At 35.5% G+C, this 23833-nt stretch overlaps 1 protein-coding gene across 1 annotated transcript in view; it reads right to left on the bottom strand.

Moving 5' to 3' along the window:
• The window catches only part of LOC121063868 (ankyrin repeat and sterile alpha motif domain-containing protein 1B-like), a 269342-nt gene that overhangs the window by 187269 nt on the left and 58240 nt on the right, over positions 1 to 23833 (bottom strand). The window contains exons 4-6 of the mRNA XM_040544776.1: positions 15328 to 15624; positions 7080 to 7155; positions 3863 to 3964 (exon numbers count right to left, since the gene is read on the bottom strand). Coding sequence (XP_040400710.1) covers positions 3863 to 3964; positions 7080 to 7155; positions 15328 to 15624 — 475 coding nt within the window. The remainder of the gene's footprint in view (positions 1 to 3862; positions 3965 to 7079; positions 7156 to 15327; positions 15625 to 23833) is intronic.

Below are 23833 nucleotides of genomic sequence, written 5' to 3'. Positions count from 1 at the left end.
CCCTTTTATCTTCAGTGTCTAATTATAAGGCCCTAAGTGCCAATACTGTTAACTGCTTCAGCACTGAATGCTGTCATTTCATTGCATCCAAGAAATACATTTGCACTGTAAAATAGCCACACTTGGCACAGTATTCTAATTCTCTGCTTTTTGAGTATATAATAACAAAACAGCTAATTCTTCCTTATCATGTAAAGAATCTATAATAATACTACATTATACTATACTATATGATACTATACTATACGATACTATACTATACAATACTATACTATATGATATGATACGATACTACACTATAAAGTATTTTTAAATAAGCTCAATGTAGTTCAGAGCTGAACCAGACACAGAAAAAGACGGGACATATATGAAAGACAAAGAATTAAAACTTGAACTGTTATTCTAATAATTCCATCTGTATTTAACAGGCAGTAAAAAGAAAGTTCAGGTTGAGTATAGTTTAATCAGCCTTATTCAGGTTGCTCTTGAAAGTGATTTAATTATTTATTTGCCATCTATCAGATAATAACTCTTAAAACCATTTTTTTTAGCAACTTCAATTACTGTTTTCTCAGTATGGTGGAAAAGATTATAAACTAAAGATCACAAAAACGTTAAGATCACTTCTAAAACCTCACTGGAAAAAGTTTTTATTTCTTTTTAAGCTATAATCTGTAAAAAGTAGTTTTTAAAAATATCCTTATATAAAGGCAGAACACTAATAGAAACTTCTATCCACAGTTCCTCAGTTCTGGAAGTATTATTCACAGAAAACTACCAGTCCTGTGGGTTTTAGTATCAGCTGAACAGATTTAGTATTGCTGCCTCCAAGAACTGCTTCCAAAGATGTAAATTAATTTCTTCTTTCAAGGAACTGCTTTCCCTTCAGAGAAGTTTCTCATCAATATCCTCATAACCAACTGATTATTCTCCCTCAAATCTTTCCTTATGACTTTGGTTTTTGACTCTACTTATAGCATTGAACACTATCTATCAGGCCCACCAGTAATACCAGTCGCTTTATTTTCTAGCCTATTTCTGTCAATCTGTTTATATGCATCTTTCAGCCTTTGTTTTAAATTTTGAAAACTGTTGTCTTGTGGCAGGAATAAATATTATGCTCTATGTTAATACTATAAACTGTACAGAGATACTTCGGGACCTAACTAGGGTTACTAGGTTTCATAACAATACAAGGGGGAAATGGTAGAAATCAATAAGAATGCCAGGGGATAAAATCTTACTTTAGCCTGGCAACAAGGTGAAAGAATCAACTCAATACCATTGTGTCTGCTTAAAGAAAAAAGAAACTTACAAAATCCAGACAGTATCTGACACCATTAATTTCTTTTCTTTTTCCTGTAGGTCTACATGAAGGAGACATGTAAGCTTCCGTAGACAATCATCTGTACATGGGAGGTTAAATAGGAATGTATTTGGAAGTCTCTAACTCTCTCTCAGCATTTGACCTTTCTTTGCATGGTATTCATTACCCACGGAAGTTGAACTTAATTACAGTACATTCAGGTTTCCCAAAATTCCAGTGCTGCACTGATTTTTCAGCTACAGTGGAATAAATGCCCACACTTCAATGAAGAATATATTCATTGGCTTTTTAGAGGCAGGATAGGTCTGCTCTATCATCAACAGTGCTAGCGCTGAATGTGCCATTCTTGTTTTTATCTTTAAACTTCTTCTCACAGTTCAAACTTGATCTTTGATGGTTAAAGCTTTAGCAAACCCTTTGCTGATGAAAAAGAATCTCACTGGGCTCCACAAGAGAGTTCTGAAGGGGCTCCTCCTGTTTTCTTAAGGTTCAAAATGACATCTTTGTAAACATTGTTCATCCTTGCACATCACTTCTGACTATAAGGCAGACAGAAAAATAAACAGCTCTTTGTTACAAGACATCGTAATATGAGCTGCAACTACTTAGCAGACTTCTTTATATATTCACGGCACACATATGAAAGAGATTGCATGTCAAAGCACCAAGAAGCCTTGAAATTGATAAATTTCTTTTTTTGTGGTAAAAACTAAGGGCAGTTACTGACCCATAAAAAGGACAAACCCTTGAGATGGGTTTGGGTGCTGCTATTACTGTTCATAAAGCAAGGGTACTTTGAAGAAAATGTTGACCGGTGAGGTTGATACTGTGAGGATATCACACTGAAGAGAAAATGGAACAATGCAGAGATACTAAAATGACAGCTGTTTTATTTGGCAATGGAATATTATAATGAAGCTTAGATTTATGTCTGAAGGTTGATTGATTTTGATGTCTAAGAAAATGGAAGCTCTGGCTGATCCTTTTCCTTTCTCTGAAGAAGTTTAGGTATGATAATAACCTTCTTTCCCTCTACATAGTTGCAACTCAGTGAGATATAATGTTTCACCATATGGTCTATATCAAATTAGGAGCTCCCTTCTGCTGGCAGAGGAAAGTTCTGCTTGCCTCAGACGGACCTTTCTTCCCACTTTTTGATGACCGTCTCTGTCAGTTACCTGGGACAGAGCTAACTCTGGGACCTGAGTCGTATAGGAGACAAGCTCATTAAAACAAGCGTTTATTTATATAATTACAACATTGTTTTATATTATTTTTATGTACTATTAAATATATGTAATAAATTATATATTTTATATATTACTGGTTAATTAAAAGAATCAGATCAACTTGCAATCTGCTATAAGCTGGGAATAAGGAAGAGAACTGTATAACTGGAAATAAGGGAGAAGGAACACAGAATGGGACAATGGGAAGAAGAAAATAGGAAGGATGGAGAGGAGTTAAACTATCCCTTTCAGTAACAGCAGGTTGTTAATTCAGTTCAGCTATAACATGAACCTGCAGCTTAAGAGAAATCTCCCCATCCAGCCTGCAAAATTTTTATTATACTTAGAGGAACTTTGTATCTTTTGGTATACCACCTCATTGGAAAAGGTTATCAAAGCTCAATAGCCAGTCTGTAAAGAAAAGAAAACCTGAAGGACACTGTGTGGCCACATGACCTCATTTTCTCTAGAATATGTACTTATATTATCAGGTATCAGGGAGACTGAAGCATGAGCTAGTACACTTGTAGCACCCATAGTGAGCTGACTAAAATGGCTCATTTTCACAGGAAAAATACATGTGTAGATGAAGCTGATACTTGCAGTGATCTCCTTAGTTAAACACAGCTAATGAAAGACTAATCTGAAAATGCAGGGGAAAATTTCATACAAGGAAAGAATGATGTGTAATACTGAATTATGTACTTGCTCATATTTGACCACTTTACTGTCATGTTTTACAGTTTAAAAAAAAAAAAAAAAAAGGAAATGATGAAGTTCCATCAGTTTTATAGCATGAAACTAAGATGAATGAGAACAAACACATGCAAAAAAATTTACATTGTTTCTGCTATAATGACAAGAGTTACTGCCTGCTTTATTATTATTTTTTTTTAATTTAAAGATAATGAGAAAAATGCAATGAAATGTTTTGAAAGTTTGTCATCATCATTCAGTCACATTTGTTATTTATGAATGAATCAGGTATCTCAATTCTAGTTTGCCATCGCAATTGAATGGAACTGCAGTGAAACATTACAATATATTGTCTTGCAATGAAGAATGTACAAAGCAACACACCATACTAATGTCTATTGTCAGAAAAAGGGAAGAGTTTACTCTGAAATCCAGGTATTCAGAAACTTAATTTTGTGTATCTAGCAAACAAGAATTTTATGTTCTTAAGTCAAAAGAAGAACTCTTTTTTTTTAATAAAATATTTTAAAATTAGAAATTACTATATATCTTAGTATGCCTCCATCCTATTCTGATTTGTCTCTGACAAATGTAACTGAATACGACTTACCTTGAAGTAGAGCAGCAATTTGGAGTGACTGTTGAGATGGATGTTCTTTAAGAATATCTAAAACTGTTCTACCCAAACTGTCCTTTATGTTGGTATCAATTCCTGAAAAAGAGAATGATCTGTGGTGGAAATTTTAATCTCAAGTACTTCTGATTGTAAATGTGGCATATCAGACTCAATTATATGACAAATTGAATGCAAGCAGTTATACAACTGTAGCAGATTAACAGCTGTGCTACAGTTGAAGTACAACATCCATTTCTGTTTAAAGCTTGAGTAGCCTAAAATTCACATGCTGACATGGATTGTTTTTATGTTTCTGTCACTCACGACAATATAAAGTAAGCTTCTTTAACCAAATTTAGGGGTACTTTAACAGACTGTTCCTATGAAACAACCATTCTGAAAACAATGTTTTATAAAATCAAGAAACACTCTGAATGTTTTTCCTACATGTCTTGATTCTAACTCTCCCCAGTCTTCTCTAATTCATTGGGTATTTTTCTAGTGCCTACTACTAGTATGTGTGTTGGGAGTAACACTGAAAAAGTTATTAACCTTCAAAGTTTTGTACTCCCTGAAAAGACTGAAATACCCGTATGTAATGTAAAGGCTGTATGCAAAGCCAGAACATTTACTCACAGACTGCTCAAACTGTTGACTAAGTAATTGGCTCAAACCGTGAACATAAGCACAAATACGTAAGTTTGAGGCTTATGCTAGATAGGTCTCAGAGAATACGATGCACATGCTGCTGCATGAATCTTCACCTTTGTATTGTGGGGACTTCTTTGGGGATGTTTAACTTATGGTATAAGAATGAAGTTGTTTTTTAATTTAGATGTACTTTCAGAAAAAGTAGAGGGATAAAAGATCATAAGAACTGGAATAAGATTCTTCTCAGGAAACCGAATAGAGGAAATCAGAAGCAGGATTTATGAAGATTTATGTTCTGGAAGCAAGATGGGATCTCTCTACTCACCAGAAAAAGCTGCAGCTCTTGCTATTTCCTTACTGAAGGAGAGTCTCCTAATTCATTTTGTGAGAAAGAGATATTTGTTTTCTCAATGAAAATAAAGCCAAAAGATTGCTGGGCTAGTTAGCTATGGTAGCTTATTTTCAGAGTCGGAAGACACCAACTTACACTTTTCCTTTGCAATGCTACTCATAACATCTGAGCCATTTTTGAAGCACAACTAGAGAAAAGGGGATTGTTAGATGAAAAGGGACCAGGTGAGGAACACTGCAGAAGTGCAGAGCATTTAGAGTTGAAGGAATTCACAGTGAAGTTCCTACTCCAATGTCTTGTACAATCATACAGTGGTAGAGGCTACAACATGTACTAGTCTTTGAGAAGTATTATTTATCTGTGGTCTAAGGGCTTCCCATATTTCTGTGATATTCTCCATTCCTTACTATTTATGTGAATTAATATAAAGACGCCCTACATTTCTGAGGGCATGTGCAGATCCCTTTCTGCCTGCTCCTTAGTCATCCATACAGAAAAACATTTGGGAAGAACCTTTTTTTCTGAAAGTAGATCTCAGATCACATATACACAAGCTGAGATTTAGTTGAGGAGCTGTGACATTCCTTCTTTTGTACGGTATAATCCCATAAGCACTGATAATAAAGATCAGTAAAAACCTCGCTATAATGGAATTTCATGTGTCTCAGAAGAGTTGTTTCTGGATATTCTCATCTTCACTGGTCTTCTTACTTATCTAAGAAGACAGTTGTTCAGATAACAATTTACCTCAAATAATTCTGAAACTCTTACGTAGTAGATAGGTTTGTTGGGACTATATCTATGTTCTCCTCTCCTTTCAGTACAAAAGCAATTCTGATAGACCTTCAGAGGCAGCCTAAGTTTATCCAGGCAATGAAGGAGCAGGCAGAATGGCATGTTTGTTAGGAAATAATGTGCAAATTAGTATTCTGGTGTCTCAATCAAAGAAAGAAACCTGTTCTGGCTTAGTTTATGATCTCTTGGGTCAATTTAATTGCAGAACAAGGGCATCCAGGGTGTGTGTGCAGAACTATGGGTAAATATACCTATGAGTAGACAGGGGTGTGTATAAATGCATAAATACGGCTTTTAGAACATGTACCTCTATTGACTAAAGGGTAAGTCAAAGAAAAGGCTATGACCAAAGACTATCAGAATGTATGAAGCTCTATATCTTCCTATTGGAACTGCTAAATAACCTCTCCTTTCATCATATTTTGCATTGTTCTCACTTTCAAAACAGGTTCCTGATAGTTCCTCTTGAGCTGATTTTTCATCTTCTCCTACTCATCTACGCACGTGTCCTATACCTCTTTTACCATGAGAAGACAAATTGAGGAGAAAATGCTGAGGCTCTGATGAAGATATTATGCAGGAAGATGAAATATGAATGGAGTACCAAGAGATCAAACATGCAGCCAGTGCATCCTATTGCTTGGACAACCTTGGTCAGATTGCTAGTGGCAGTGAAGCAGGAGAATTAGACCTTGTACATGGGAGCTCTGAAAAATTTTTAATGGAGATTAAATCCCCAGAATCTTGCTTAATAAAAAGCCAGAACTGCACAGTGGTATATCACCTCTTTTTAATGCATGGCGAAATGACTAAAAATAAGTGTCTGCAAAACAGGAAATGAAGAGTTAGAGTATATGGAATCTCCATAATGTAATAACACTGTCATCTCTGAGTGATGACATATAATCAAACTTCCTTCACAGTGGTTACAGAACAGTTTGGGGAGGAAAGCCAATAGGCAGCTTAGGTCAGTTCAGGCATAGTGACAAGAGACTACACTGCTTTATAATCTTAAAGTCATGGAGACCACCACAGGCTCCAATAAATGGAATAAAAGAAGAAATGGGACAATAATGCCTTTTATTTCCTTGCTGAACCTGTCTTTCAGAGTGAATAAAAAAAAAATTATGTAGCCGTTTCACTCTCAGAACACATTTATTCTCAGAATACAGTGGCATACACTGACTCATACATGGAATTTCTGAGTCTTAGAGAAAACATTACTTTTGTTCTCATTGTGTATCTTCATTTCTTATTCTAAAAGAACATTATTTTAATGATAATTACATGTGATTAGATTTGCAAGGGCTGAGAAATATAACAGTAATTTGAATAAACAAAATGTGAGGAGGCAAACACCAGATTAGGAATACTTAGAGTAGTTGTTCAGTGCTTCCTGTAAGTTAAATTTACCTGTTTCAAGCAAAATGCGTACTACTTCCACCTTTCCAAACAGGGCTGCTTCATGTAGTGCACTCCCTTTTTCTGTCTAGAGAAACAAAAATATTGTGATATTTAAAATACAAATCTAAAATACCAAGGAATCTTTTTGAAAATAATACGTTTAGAAAATAAGTATTTTTTTCCCTCTATATTATTAAATAATATTGAATGGGCAAGAAAAAATACTACCCTAACGTATTTTTTTTCTTCAAAATAAGAACATAAATGCTGTCAGATCTACTATAAAAATTAACAAATATATAATAAAATATAAGGCATGTGAAATAAAACTCCCAATTAACAAAATTGCATTTGTGCAAAATTTCTAAACTCCTGTTATGGGCAGTGAGAAGGTAATTAGTAGTCAGTGGAACATAGCTATTCAGCAGAGTCAGTTTACGTGTAGACATCTACACTTAGGTATTTTAGACTGAAAGTGGATCACCCTAGGGATTCAATTCAGGTGCACAGTGAGAGCTGCCTGACGATACCCCACCTGGCCTCCAGCTGTTATTCCAGTTGATGCTGCCTTTGATCTGCATCTTATCTGCCCCATGCAGATGCCTTGGATACCCTAAGGCACCTCCATCATTAGAAGTTTATATTTAGATCATTTAAACCCTGCCTTAGACATCTGTGAGCCTGATTTTGCAGAATTCCTTGACACAAAATTCTATGTGAATGGAAATTTTGCTTAAATGTAAAGCTCTGAAAACAAACTAACTCTCTTAACAAGCTACTTATTATTTTGTATTGCTGACTGTTACTCAAGAATCTGAACATTGTTTGGAAATGCCTTTCCAAACAATAGCATCAGCAATAGCTAAATCACTATTAGATCTCACTGAATCTCTGGCTAATCTGCTTTTTTTGGACAGTAAATTAGTTTTTGAGTGGTTTTGATTTGTGGGCAACTGTTAAAGGATTTGCTGGTTGGATTATTCACTTTTGCTACAGTTCTATCCAAATGCAGCTGTCATTTTTGTTATGATGGAAAGACTTCCGGGGGGGGAAAAAAAAAAAAGTATTTTAACTCTGAAATAAAATAGTACTTCATTATTTATTAGCTATATCAAAATGCACTACTGTTACAGAGATGCAAATAATAGATACTTAGAAATAATCAGTGATCTTGAGGTGGGATGTGGGCACATGGTAAGCATACATATACATTCTATAAGTTGAGCCTGAAAACTCCTTGTTATGTCCTTAATAGGAACACTCACTTTTTAACTTTCTTCATACTTAGTATGTGGATGTATAAAGTAGAGCATGCCAAATGGCATTTACATTCAGCATATCAGGTATACCATTGGTATAATAGATAGGAGAAGAAAGTCAATAAGATAATATGCATATGAAATACATATCTCAAAACAATTTCTAATCTTTCCATTTTTGGAAGCAATCCAGATGTACATTCACAGACATTTTGAATGAGAAAACTAAATATTGAGATTTATTTAGAGATAATTTCAGAATCCTTCATTCAAAAAGCATCTACAGGAGTTTTGCACTAACTGTGACCACCTTTAACACTGGGTGACTCTTCAATGACATAGTGCAACCACAAAGGTACATACAGAGCTTAAGGTGCAGCTCAGAAATTACTGGGAATGGAAACAGTTCTAATAAAGGGTATTGATAGCTAGAGGTCTGATTATTGAAAAACGCTTGACCTCAGAAATCTCACATAATGCCTTGACACAACCTATTTTCACCATATTGCCTTCAGTGTTTGTGCAGATATAGCATTTCCTTTGGATTGGTCACTTACTGACATGAAAAAACCTTAAGACTATTGGGTGGACCTGGTACTGTTAACATACAGTTCATTGTCATCAAGGAAGTGAAGTAGAGCTTTGGCCCCCAAACTATTTGACTTAGGAAAGATAGAAAGTGAAATTCAAAAGCCATAATGGGGAGAGGCTTGGCATGGTAACCTGTCAGAGAAAAACACCAAAAGAGATGGTCAGTCACAATGGATCACTCACTGTTTTAAGAAAATTGAAATGTCTTTCTCATCTTTGAACATAATTGACTATAGTTGAACATATTCTCTCATATCTGAACATGCACCAGCAATGTGTCCTAGTAGAAAACAAAAAAAATGGAGTACAGGTTGGGGGATGACCTGCTGGAGAGCAGCTCCATGGAGAGAGATCTGGGGGTCGTGGTGGAAAACAAGTTAACCATGAGCCAGCAGTATGCCCTTGTGGCCAAGAAGGCCAATGGGATCCTAGCCTGCATCAAGAGGAGTGTGGACAGCAGGTCAAGAGAGGTGATCCCCTCCTTCTACTCATCTCTGGTGAGGCCACACCTGGAATATTTTGTGCAGTTCTGGGCTCCCCAGTACAAGAGGAACGTAGAACTTCCAGAGAGGGTCCAGCATAGACCCACAAAGATGATTAAGAGATCGGAGCATCTGTCCTATGAGGAAAGACTAAGCGAGCTGGGCCTGTTTAGCCTAGAGAAGAGGAGATGGAGAGGGGATCTTATCAACCTCTATAAATACCTGAGGGGACAGTGTAAAGTGGAAGGGGCCAAACTCTTCTCAGTGGTGGCCAGTGATAGGACAAGGGTTAATGGGTATAAATTGAACTACAGGAGGTTTCATTGCCATAAGAGGAAGAACTTCTTTACAGTTTGGGTGACAGAGCACTGGAACAGGCTGCCCAGAGAGGTTCTGGAGTCTCCTTCTTTGGAGATATTCAAAACCCCACCTGGTTGTGATCCTGTGTAACATGCTCTAGGTGACCTTGCTTGAGCAGGGTTTTGGACCAGACAAACTCCAGAGGTCCCTTCCAACCTCAGCCATTCTGTGATTCTGTAAGGGATAATAATTACAGTGATGCATATTTGCATCTTAGAGTACTTGGCTCTGGTGAGGCCGCACCTCGAGTACTATGTTCAGTTTTGGGCCCCTCACTACAAGAAGGATATCAAGGTGCTCGAGAGAGTCCACAGAAGGGCAACGAAGCTGGTGAGGGGTCTGGAGAACAAGTCTTATGAGGAACGGCTGAGGGAGCTGGGATTGTTCAGCCTGCAGAAGAGGAGGCTCAGGGGTGACTTTATTGCTCTCTATAGGTACTTTAAAGGAGGCTGTAGTGAGGTGGGGATTGGTCTATTCTCACACGTGCCCGGTGATAGGACAAGGGGGAATGGGCTAAAGTTGTGCCAGGGGAGGTTTAGGTTAGATATTAGAAAAAAACTTCTTTACTGAAAGGGTCGTTAGGCATTGGAATGGGCTGCCCAGGGAAGTGGTTGAGTCACCATCCCTGGAGGTCTTTAAAAGATGTTTAGATTTAGAGCTTAGTGATATGGTTTAGTGGTTTAGTGGAGGACTTGTTAGTGTTAGGTCAGAGGTTGGACTCGGTGATCTTGGAGGTCTCTTCCAACCTAGATGATTCTGTGATTTTGTGATGTGCCAGCAATGAAATCCACAGAGGTTCAAATGTTATCAGAAGCCTCAGCACTAAGTTTTATTGTCCTACAGATGAAGTGTAGGAAGAGAAATCAGATGTGTCTTGGCTGAAATTGTAGAGAGATTTCTGTATTAACATTAATAAGGAACCTTTTTCAGTGGAAAAAGCCAACATATTTTAATGACAACATCTATCTAGAATCCATTTGTGTGGGGTGATCAGGATTAATGCTCTGGTATGCTGAATCAACTGCTTAGAGGACAAGGAAGAGAACTGATCCTTAGACTCCTTAGTGAAGAGATGGGAAAGGTCCTGATATGACAATTATCAGAACTGGAAGTAGTCCTTTCTATTGATCAAAATTGCCCAAATCAGAGAGACTGAAGGGAAGGCAAGTAACAGTTGACCAAAGCATATACCTCATAAGAAATGAAATGAAGATTAACATGAGAAGAGAAAATTTGCTGGTGATGTCTAAGACAAATAAATCTGGGGACAACCTGAGAGCATCCAAAGCCAAATGATATTTTTTTCTTTTTGCATTTTCTTGTTCCTTGATGTATTCTATGATGATATTTCCTGTCATATCTGTACATGATCCTGAAACTCTTTGCAGGTATTCTGCACTGCCCTGAGTTCCAGGGCAGTCTTTGCTTTACAACCCCAAGCTATCAATCAATGCTAATGAATGCATATCCGAGAAATGAGGCATATGCTACAAGCAATCTGTCAGGAAGAGGAATTTGAAAGACACACCATATAAACAGTGGACTGATTTGTCCACTATGTAGGTGATTTTCTAAACAAGAAGAGAAATATTACCAGCAAATTGAAAGAAAATCAGTCTGGGAATATGGAGATTGAAAACAGACTTGTGAAATGCAGATGTATAATTCTGCATGAGATGTCACAAGGATGAATGCTGATGTAAATCCTAAAAGCTCTAGGCAGGATTTCATGGTAATAGTGAATACCTAATGAGTAAATCAGATCCCTCTTGACCCAAAAAACTGTCCAGAAGGCAGAACTGTCCTTGTTAGCAAAGTGTTCAGTTAACAAACTCCATTTTAACATAAGGTGCTAATGCTCAGGATGAACAGAGCTAAGGGTTACTGGGAGGACTGGCAGAGTAGATTCATATCCCTTTGTAAATGTACATGTGGACTACTATTTGAAGACAGAAATAATGTTTATTGTTGTTGTTTTGGGTGCAATAGAGCACATTACTTAAACTGGAAGTATTAAAAATGTAGTTGCAAATAATCTCTGTATTCTATATTATGTGAAATGCACTAGAGTTTTTAAGTGTAGATCTTTTTCACTTATAAAGGTGTACATACGTGCTAATATACTCTTGATGTCTATACTACAACAAGTAAACTTGAAATTTATAGACAATATTCTCTGCTTCACTCTCTGAAGTTTTCATTGCCTTGGATCATATAGCAAAGTGAACACTACCATAATATCTGGAAATTCTTCCACAGTGACATTTAATGCAAGAAATGACGATATTTTTTCATGAACACAGCGAGCTACAGTCTGTTTTAGTTTGCACCAATGTATTACATATTGATTCCCTGCCTTAAGTTTTCTGTGTACCAAATAAAAAGAACTATAGCACAAACTGTGCTAAGCGTGTAATAAAATGTCCCTGCCCCAACTAGCTTACAGTTAAATGCAGGCAGAGTGTTAGAGCTGGGCACACAAAACAAGCAAGGGTAGAAGGGCATTGTGAGTAAGAACACCAAGATACACAGATCAATTTGGTGTACAATTTGCAGGCTCACATAAAATCATTAAAGTTTTTATTAGAATTGCTTGTTGTTGTTTTAATTATGTAAATATGTGAGAGTTTGTAATTAGGTTACTTGTCTAGTCCTTATTCATTGGCAATTTACTATATGTTTGATACGGGTTTCAGAGATGCTCTGAGTCACAGAGTGGTAGCTTTGCAAATTGATTCAGGGAATATCCACCATACGTAGTGACAGCAAAAAGGCACATAGCTCTTTGCAGAACTTCGGAGACAAGCAATGGAAATTGCCATCATTACTGAGTCAGACAGGGAAGGCAAATAGGGGTAGATAAAAGTGGGATAGGCAGATGGGGCAAAAGTTGCAAAGTTAGTTACAATTATAAAATTACTGTTTACATGAAACATACTATACTGTGCAGTTATCTTATTTTATACTGAGGGCCCAAAATCTATCACTCACCAAAACCTGTGTATTTTTCATATGTTTCAATTAAAATGAAAACTTCAAAGCATAAAGAGATGAAACAGATTTGTATTGCCCACTTCTAAATAATTTCAGATTGAAGGATATTGGATAGACCTGGGAAATGAATGTGTGATTAATTCAGTCAAAAATTAAATGCTGTCTATTATTAGTCCAAATATTTGCTATGATCAGAAGTGCTCTGGGAGTACAGAAGAGAAAGAGAACATGGCTAAAGTAAGCTTCCCATTTAAACAAACAAATATTTACATTTACAGAGAGTGATATCAGATAGGCTACTTCTATAATTGTCTCTTTACATTCTGGTAACTCTTTATTGCTGATAGGCTGAAATTATTTAATGTGTATGAATGTGTACAATTTTATTTACCACATGGGATTATATTTTGTATATTGTTCTTTCCTAATCAGTGATGCAGAGCAATTTAATGAATATTAAACCACTGAGTTCATTTTAACTAACAGGCTGATATTGTATGCTCTGCTCATTTTAATGAGCTGACAGTTATCATCAACAAAGAAGTTTTCAGAGGTTATAGAAGTTAACAATATGTGCAGAGCCAACTTGCCAACATGCTAAGATGCAGAATTACAGAAACATATTGATGGAGAAAATGGATACTGCTGAGGAAATAAATAAATTATATTTTCTTATGGCACTGCAAAAGTTAAAAAAAAAAAAAGTCTAAAAATAACAAAGAAAAATAGGAATATAAATAATTTTAAAAAATTAGATTGTCAAAAAACTAACAAACCAATCTTAAGATTCTATTGTGCATGGCAAATAGATCATCATTACTGAAAGAACCTCTCATTTCTACTTAAGAGATGTCATTGTATAAAATTTGCAGCCACTATATTTTTTTAAAAAAATGTGAAAAAAATGGTATAACTATAGATAGAAATAGCTTAGGAGAATTCACAGTAGTGCTAAAAATATCTAGATTACATAAGAGGAAGAACACATTTCATAAAAGCATTGTGTCATATTCAACCCTCACGTAACCATCAGTTTGTAAGTTGCCATGACAGACTATTTTTCTTCAATTATTCTATTTCTTAAGCATCAATTCAAGCATCATTTCAGTCTCCTTCTGTCTTTTTCCCCATTAATTTGCTACAGATAGAAAAGAAATTGTACATTCAGAAACATATATTTGACAGTTCAGTTATGTGTTGCTTTAGCATTAAACTTTTCTAAATTACTGAAGTTGTAGTGATAGTAAATTACAGCTGAAACAAAAGAGCTGCATGAGTTTGCCTTTGCAAGTGAATCACTTTTTAGTAAAGAAAATTATAAGCAAATTTCATGCTGCCCTAGATGCAAACAAAATGGTAGGCAAATACACAAGAAGGTAAAGCACAGAAGAAAAACTGTTTCAGTTCAAAATAGTTTGAAGCAACTAACAATGCCAGCTTTAAAGATACTAGAGCTAATAAAAGTTGTAAAAAAATTTTATCACATTTTCATTATCATTTAAGATATTTAATCGTAATATATATTAAAATTTTGTTTGCCTTTTTTCATTTATCTTTTCTCTCCCACTTTACATTCTTTTCCTCAAAAGCTAAAAAAAAAAAATAATAAAAAAAGTCTTGATTGAAAATCCATGAATAACAAAAGTGCGTGGAAACAGGTGTAATCTTTCTTAGTGTACAAAGGTGTTTGATTAAATATGATGGAAGCCTAATGACTACAGATCTTAGCCAAAGTTTAGGCAGATTCACAAGATTAATTAGTACCTATTGATAAAGAATGCCTGGATGTGGCTCTAAGACAGATGTAATTATGTGTTGACTTTTTTCAATTTGAACATATATACAAAGTAGAAACCACTTTAATTCGAAGTGCATTATTTATACTAAGACAGCAAGAAAGCTACTTTAAATCTGAAGATAAAACACATTTTAACCTCAGATAAAGTACACCACCAATCAAATCAAGAGAAATCTTGATTTCACACATAACGGAATCAGGTCTTCTGTAGTTAAAAGTCTTGGACACTTTCCACTACAATGAAGTGGATGTAAAATTTACTTTTGCTGTACCTTGTCTCTATTCCCATCCATGCCACTTTTATTTAAAGTTACCCCTTCTACACCATTGTATTGTATTGTGCATGGAATTACATGCATGAAACAGCTAATATATTGGAGTCAGTAACTGCAGGAGTGTATTGCTATAGAATTTTCTTTTAGATTTATACAACAAATATTTAGAAAAGAAAAAGAAATCAGAATTATTATCACTTATTTGCTTCATTTTTAGAATGGGATAGCCCTGGGTAAATGAGGTGTAATATATATATTTATTTATATGAATGATCAATATGATTTCCATGTCTACACAGATCTTACTTGAGAACACATAATTTGGGTTGTAAAAGATAAATGTATATTTTGTATATTATTATATTGTAGCATTTCTAACAAAGTAAATGCAGGTATATATCAAAGGAAAAAAAAAAAAGTTGCATTTCATTCATATTCTAATGATAAAGGAAAGTAAGTAAGGATAGGAAAAAAGAAGGGAAGAAATTGTGCACTAACTTGGCAGCTGACATCCATTCCAGCCTCCAGAAGCACCTGCACAACAGCTTTGTGGCCATTACGTGCAGCAAGATGCAAAGGTGTGTGTTTTCTTGTATTACAGTTCATCAGGTTTGGATATGCTTTGATGATCATTTTTACAACACGCAGACGTCCATAAAGTGCTGCCAGATCCAGAGGTGTTTCTAGTTTGTTGTTCCTTATTGTAGGGTCTGTTAGCTCTTCCAACAAAACAGCAACTACTTCTGAATGACCATATTGAGCTGCACAATGCAATGCTGTTTCATTTTCATTGTTCTGTTAAAACAAAACAAAAGCTTCAGAAATTCATGTTTAAACACACAATGGAATGGCTCTGCTTGCATAAATTGCCTCCATGAGATAACTACCTAGGCAGGGTTTGCAATACAATGTATGCTAATACATGCTAAATACTTCAGAATGACTCCACTAAAATTTTACTAATAATACATCAATACTTCAGCTTTGTGAGTCTCAAACAGATCAGGTCACTGTGTGTCCACATTGTTCCCAATAAATTTTTAACAACATGACCCCCAAAAAACATGTTGCTCATGATGATATGCCAAAACCTGTAACCCTTCTGGATTCAACTGTTTCTGAAATCATAGTCGAGTCCTTCACTTAGAAATACCCTGACACTTAAGTCTCTCTTCTCAGTTTTAAATCATAGAATTTGGTTATTAGAGTAGTAAAAATACAGAGAAAAACTGTGTAATAAAAGTATGTCAGGCACAAGGCTACTTTCATATATCACTATAAAAGTTACTATAAAGACAATAATCAAAGCTTGGAAAAAGGTAAAATAGCAACTGTCAATGTTCGAAAGACTTTGCATATGACATTTTAAGGAATATGAGTATTTGTATGCTGTGGATGGTGTGTGGTTTTCTTTCATAAAACAACTCCACCCTCAAGTCTTTCCCCCAAAATATTAAAGAATCTTAATAATAAATAAATATTGGGAATAAGCAGGATTTCTTAACGGCTTTCTTCCAGTTCTGCTTGTATACTTGCAGTCCCAGACAAGTAAGTTCAAGCAGAGAGGAAAGAAATAATTTATAAAGCTCTCTGAATTCTGTATGCCATCTATATTATTAATATATCATATGTAGTCACTATGAAGACTTAAAAGAGGCTAGACACTATAAATTTAAAAACTATGTACATCAACTGCCTCTTCTGATATATCATGTATAAAATTTTGTGACAGTTGAAAAGGTTTTAAAAGTAGAAACCCAATAAGCCAATGTACCATATAAAGAATTACAAATTTAATGTAAAATCAAAAGAGATACTAGGGAAGCAAAGAAATACAGTTTTGAAGAAAGAAGAGGTAAGTCTGAACCAACAAGCTGTATTTCTAAAGGAAACAACTGAAGAAAGTTCTGGGAACAGAGAGGTGAAAGTAGATAAAAAATGTCTTTTGAAAGACAGAAACAGTGAGAGAGTCAGAGAAATGAGGGTTTGGGTTTTACTCAAAAGCTAGCCAGGATGATTGCGTAGTAATATCTAGAAAGAAAATATTTACTTTATTATTGTTGTTGTTATTGTTAATGTTGCTGTTGTTGTTGTTGTTGTTGTTGTTGTTGTTATTATTATTATTATTATTATTATTATTATTATTATTATTATTTCCTTGTAACATTGCTCCTAATTTTATAATCAAGAATTGAAAACTCTGCTTTATGATTTTAACATTACTATTATTTTAATCTCATTTTGTAATTCAATATGACTCAGATGAACCTGGGAGACAGAAGACACAGATCAATAGATTCAGAAATATTTATGCTGCAAATAAACTCTTCGGGTAACTGCAACACCATACAAGTTTGAGGATCCCAAAGAAGGTAATGTATTTCCTGCTAAGCTGCAAGACATAAGTTGGAAAGTAGGAAGAGACAGGTAGAAAGTGAGAGGTTTCCATTGGTAGGTATGACTTGATGAGTAATAATTATTTGAATCATTGTGAATTGTTCAGACCACCCATGGTCTTTCCTCTATTACTAAAACTGTAAATTCAGGTAAAAATATGTACTATCACAATACTACATGGCTGCAATGATTTACCAACTACCTGTGATATGCTTTCTGAGTTCTTCTGAAGCCTAACATATCCTTTACAGGATATAGACAAGGCCCAAGACTGGACAAAACAAATTTGTTTTTGTGCAATGGTATACCCACAATTCGCAGGCATAGTCTATTGGAATATATTTATACAGTTTATTAGAACCTATTTATAAAAGCACAGATTTTCAATATTTCACAGTCAGAACCATATAAATTAACAGGCAATTGCGGTATAATGTTGTGTACAATTACCACAATTAAGTATTAAAATCATATGATTATGGTGATTTCTGCCTGCAGTTACAGTATTTACATATCCAATGGAAATAGTTCCACAAAGAAATTAGATGTATAACTATCTCCACATTCTGAGAGGTAAATAGTGAAATACACATTTAGTATATAATTGTCAAACAAATGTATCTATCTCTTCAATATCTGCTTATGTTTGATTTTTTTTTTCAAGCGTTTCTGAATAATATGTAAATTATTTGGAATCTTATGCCAATATTATATTATAAAAATATTCTCATTAAAATTTCAGAGACATAAGATTTAACTTGGCTGTGGTCATTTTCTCAAAAAATGGTGACTGGCCAATTTCAGCATCAGATATAGACATAGAAACCAATTGGCCCAAATTACTGCTGCTGCTCAGTAAACTGAAATTTTCTCCCTCTAAATAGAGAATTTCCAGATGAATTTTCATGCAAGGGCATATTTACAAAAAAGGATGTTTTAAAACAGCATGGAGCATAAGACCATCTGTAAATTTGAACAAAATTTAATTATTTTCAAATGAACATTGTTGAACTTTTTGTATGGTTTGTTCTTCACATTTGCCAAAGTAAATCTACATTTCAGTTAATGAAATGTCAAACTGATTCAAAATCAAAATGAATCAGGTAACACAGAAATAAAATAGAAGAATCCAACCTGGACAAACACAGTATTTGAATTACCTACATTTATGCAGCCATTGCATTGCGTTTATTGTTATCAGAACTGAAAGGTACTACCTAATTAAAACTTAATAATATGACATTCTTCCCTCCTTAAGATATAAATTAATGAACTCAGTTCAGGAATAAAAGACAGAATAATTTTTAACTTTCAAAAAAAGAATTACAACTTGTTTAACCATCCTCTAAAATTTTAATTTTATCCGCTTTAACAATTTAGTTGTGTTTACATGAAATAAATCACCTTGGAAACAAACATTTTTCCTGAGGAGAGAGGACAGAGTTTTTAAGTAGGTTTTGACAGAGCCTGCCATCTTCAAATTCAGGAAAGGAGCGAGTGCCTACTGATAGATAGAGTAGGTTCAGCATTACCAGGGAGACCCCTAAGATGGAGGGGATTATAACAGTATATTTACAGTGATGTCTCAGTAAGTGTTATGAGCTTCCTCCTTAAGGCATTTGTTTATAGAAGACACACAGTAAGAATTAAAACAAACAAAATAAAACAAAGCAAAACAAAAAATAAAATACCCTGACATATGATGATAAGAAACGTTGCTAGTTTAAAAGCTGCTGTTATGTGATTTCTTTGGTCACAAAAATGATGTTACTTCTGACTTGTCTAAACTTTTCAGACAATTCTAACTCAGGTGTAACCTTTAAGGTACTTTTTGTCCTTGTATCTCTGAAATAGCTTATTATTTAAAAAAATAAAAATAAAAAATTTGGAAGACGCGAAAAATTATTCCTGAAGAATTTCATGATAATTTAGTACTATTGCCTACATTGTCAAGCCCAAACATAAACAGTTGTTCCTCAAGTACAGAAAGTTTGTGAGTTAACACTCATTAGCGTGAGCAAATAACCTGATATGAAAATGAGTCTGCATGCAAGTTAACATTATGTGATTAGATCTTCAAATCTGGTATCCAAGGACTAAATACTGCACATAGTACTGAAGAAATAGACTAGAATTCTGTTCAAAATTTCAGATATTGATTTCATGTTAGAAACTACAGAACAGCCGTTAAGACGAAAAGCAGAGACCTGAGGATCAGAGCAAACAAGAGATACAAAATGTAAGACCAAAGGAGAAAAATAGACCATTATTATGCAAAATAGAACAAAACAGAAGTCCTTAAAATTCATAATAATATTTTAACCAAATAATTATTCCTATAGCCCAAAGGGCCTCTTTCAGAACTAAAGAAGGTACCTTATAATTCATCCCTTACATGGGTTTCTTCATGGGCATGGTCTTGGCATTTTCTAGCCTTTCTCTGAATCTGTTCTCTTCCATATACAGCCAGAACTTAGACTTCTGTTGCTCCAAAATTGAATAGTGTCTTCAAAACATTGTGTCTGGTCAGTATTGCAGGTTGTATTACATAACTGAGCTAAGAATGCATGCCACCACAAAATCTAGATCGTATTTTAAGGTCTATTAATTAGAGGACAGATTAGCAAATCTGTTGTACAGAAAATTATTATAGATTGCCTGTCTGATAGTGAAAAGGTACAGGAGATATCCAGGAAATGAATGTCTCCTATGAATATTATATAGGTCCTCGTAAAGCCAGTAAAAAACAATAGGCATATGCAAGACTTTGATTGCACAGTTCTGTAGTTCTTTATTTTTGCCAAGCACATTTTAAAGCTTTTGAAGTCCATGCAAGTATTGTACAAGCAATAATGACTATCAGATAGTGATTTTACAGACCTTTCCAGAGAATGCTCAACATCTTTATTACCTGAACATTTTGACAATGAACTTTAAAAGGCAGACTTCCCTAAATCGCCAAGCCATTTCTTTGTCACATAACCCCATGTAGTTACCAAGCAAGACTTTTTTTTTTTATGAAAACTTTTGTGCTACTGCCTCCATTATGAAAGAAGAATTAAAGTTACATAGGATGGAGCACTGGGAAAGTTTGAAAAAATCTGTATATATAAGGAAATTTGCTCAATAGTCTAATAGAGATAAAATGATACAAAAATAAGGCTTCAATGATTAAATAATTACATAGAGAAAAAAATATAGAAATAATATATTCAAGATAGAAAAAGAAATGATCTCAGAACGGTCTGTCTTCATCTATTATAGCAGGTAGGCTGTTTGCCTGAGAAGTTCCACCACTATATGTTAATATTTAAAAAAAAAAAAAAAAAAGTTTGCCTGATTAATTCAACAAGTAGCGTGTCATTGTAACTAATTACAATGGGAATTAAAGTGCTTTCCTGGATGTCTAGGTCAAGGGTTGAGTGATTTTACAACAGCAACTCTAAACAGAGCCAAGAATGACAAAAGCTCTTGGGAACAACATTGTGACTTCATTGTCCATTCCCTTTGAGGAATGAAACAGTTTTTACATGGCACACAGATTTATACAGTTTATGTGGAAAAATAACTAATGGCATCCTTCTTACCATATGTCAGTACTGGACCTGTCTAATTTGAAAATCAGATGGTTTACAATTGTTTACAACAGAAATGTAATATAATGACAAGTGTTTTACTTAAACTAGATATCAGTTTTAAGAGGAGAAATACTCATATATAACCTAGTTGGACTTGGACATTTCCCTCTCCCTGTAGTACTACTATATTTATTTACATTTCTCTTTAAATCTACAAAAAAAAAAAAAAAAAAAAGTACGGAGATACAGAAATTCTTTACTGCATGATACTCGGATCCATTACTACTTTTTCTTTCTCAGTGCAGTTTAAGCCTCTCTATTCTAATTCCTAATAAACATTTGAATGAACATCTTTATTAAAAGATAAATTATGAAAAAAAAAATTGAATCTATATTGTTCTTATATGGATAAGAATAATTTGGAGAATACTTGGATTTAGATAGACTTTTTCAAAAAAATAATTCTCATAAAAGTTATTGGCATAATTTCTAATTGAATTTCTATGGAAATATGCCTTTACTTAATAAAAAAATATTTTTTTATTAAAAAAATAAAATTTTAAAAGTTACTGTGTAATTTAGTTGATTATTTTAAACAAAAGTCTTCTTCAAATTTATTGCTGCAAATGGATCAAATCAGTTCAATTGCATGTGAACTTAAAAAAAATAAATCTAAAACGAGTATAATAATAGTTGCAAGGGAAATTCCAGAGTTCATGTGCATATTCTCCAATTTAAATTGGGGAAAAAATATCGAATGTAGAACATGAAAATGATCGCTTTTTTTCAGGTACCTTTGGAACTGAATTTGTATTTCTGGAAGTCACTGATGTGTCATTAAGAGAAGCATGTGATGCCTATATTTTATCCTGATGTTTTGGGCAAGTCAGTAAATATATAGATGTTAGGCATTTACAGATGGAACTGAGCTTGGCAAGGGGTGCAAAGAATAACAAGGGATTCTATAGGTACATTGACCAGAAAAGAAAGGCTAAGGAGAGCGTACCCCCTCTGAAATACCAGGAGGGAGAACTGGTAATGACAGACATGGAGAAGGCTGAGGTACTCAACAACTTCTTTGCCTCAGTCTTTACTGGCAGTCTGGCTTTCAGTGTCTCTCATTTTCCTGAACCTGTAGTTGTGGGCTGGGGCAGCAAAGTTCCTCCCATTGTAAGCGAAGAGCAAGTTCAAGACCACCTGATGAAACTGAACTGGTACAAGTCTATGGGGTCTGATGCCATACTTCCCAGGGTCCTGAAGTAGCTGGCTGATGGAGTTGCCAAGCCACACTCCGTTATATTTGAAAAGTCCTGGCAGTCAGGTGAAGTCCCTAGTGACTGGAAAAGGGGAAACACCACTTCCATATTTATACAGAGTAGAAAGGAGGAGACAGGGAACTACAGACTGCTGAGCCTCACCTCTGTGCCTAGAAAGATCACGGAACAGATCCTCCTCGAAGCAATGTCAAGGTACATGCAAGTAAAAGAGGTGATCCAATATAGCCAGAATGGCTTCACCAAGGGCAAATCATGCCTGACGAATCTGGTGGCCTTCTATCGTGGTGTGACTGCATCAGCTGAAAAGGGAAAACCAACCAAAGTCATCTACCTGGACTTCTGAAAGGCCTTTGACATGGTCCCACATGACATCCTGATCTCCAAATTTGACCGATATGGATTTGAAGGGTGGACCATTCAATGGATAAGGAATTGGCTTGCAGGTCACACCCAGCAAGTGATAGCCAATGGCTCTTTGTCCAGGTGGAGGCCAGTGACAAGTGGTGTCCCTCAGGGATCTGTCTTGGGACCGTTGTAGTCTAATATCTTTATCAACATAGACAACGGGATCAAGTGTATTGTCAGCAAGTTTGCAGATGACACCAAGCTGATTGGTGCGGTCGATACAACAGAAGGAAGGCATGCCATAGAAAGGGACCTGGACAAGCTAGAAAAGTGGGCCCATGTGAACCTAATGAGGTTCAACAAGTCCACGTGCAAGGTGCTGCACCCGGGTTGGGGCAATCCCAGACATGAGTACAGACTGGGAGAAGAACTCACGGGGAGGAACCCTGAAGAGAAGGACTTGGGGGTTCTGGTGGACAAAAAGCTCGACATCAGCCAGAAGTATGCGCTTGCAGCCCAGAAGGCCAACTGAATCCTGGGCCGCATCAACAGATGTGTGACCAGCAGGTCAAGGGAGATGATTGTCCCCCTCTGCTTTGCCCTTGTGAGGCCCCACTTGGAGTGCTGCATCCAGATCTGAGGCCCCCAGCACAAGAAGGATGTTGGTCTGTTAGAGTGGGTCCAGAGGAGGGTCATGAAGTTGATCAGAGGGCTAGAGCACTTCTCCTACAAAGAAAGGCTGAGAGAACTGGGGATGTTCAGCCTGAAGAAGAGAAGGCTTTTCAATACTTAAACAGGACTTATAAAAAAGATGGAGAGTGACTTTTTGCTCAGGCAAACAATGATAGAACAAGGGGGAATGGTTTTAAACTAAAAGACGGGAGATTCAGATTGAGTGTTAGGAGGAAGTTCATCACTCAGAGGGTGGTAAGGCACTGGCACAGGTTGCCCAGAGAAGCTGGGGATGCCCCATCCCTGGAGGTGTTCAAGATCAGGTTGGATGAGGCCCTGATCTAGTGGGTGGCATCATTGCCCATGGCAGGGGGGTTGGAACTAGATGATCTTTAAGGTCACTTCCAACCCAAGCCATTCTGTGATTTAAATATTGTTAATACATCCTGTACTCTTTTCCTTCACATTTCAGAAGAAACGTCAAACAGCATTAAGGAAGTTTGAGTGTTCTTTATGACTATTACAATTTGACACACTGAAAAAATCCACAGTGCATTAAATATGTAAATGTAAGTAAAATATGTGCTATGTTCAGAAAGAAAAAGAGGAATATTCACAAAACAGAGAACACCACCTAGAAATTTCACAAGCATTCATATTTTTTCTTGTAAATGTTTTGCTATTCACATTTTCCCAATATATATTTAAAATATATTTTGAACTTTATATTTCTTC

This window comes from Cygnus olor, chromosome 1, assembly GCF_009769625.2.
Source record: "Cygnus olor isolate bCygOlo1 chromosome 1, bCygOlo1.pri.v2, whole genome shotgun sequence".
NCBI lineage: Eukaryota > Metazoa > Chordata > Aves > Anseriformes > Anatidae > Cygnus > Cygnus olor.
This window is presented reverse-complemented; position numbering and strand designations above follow the sequence as displayed.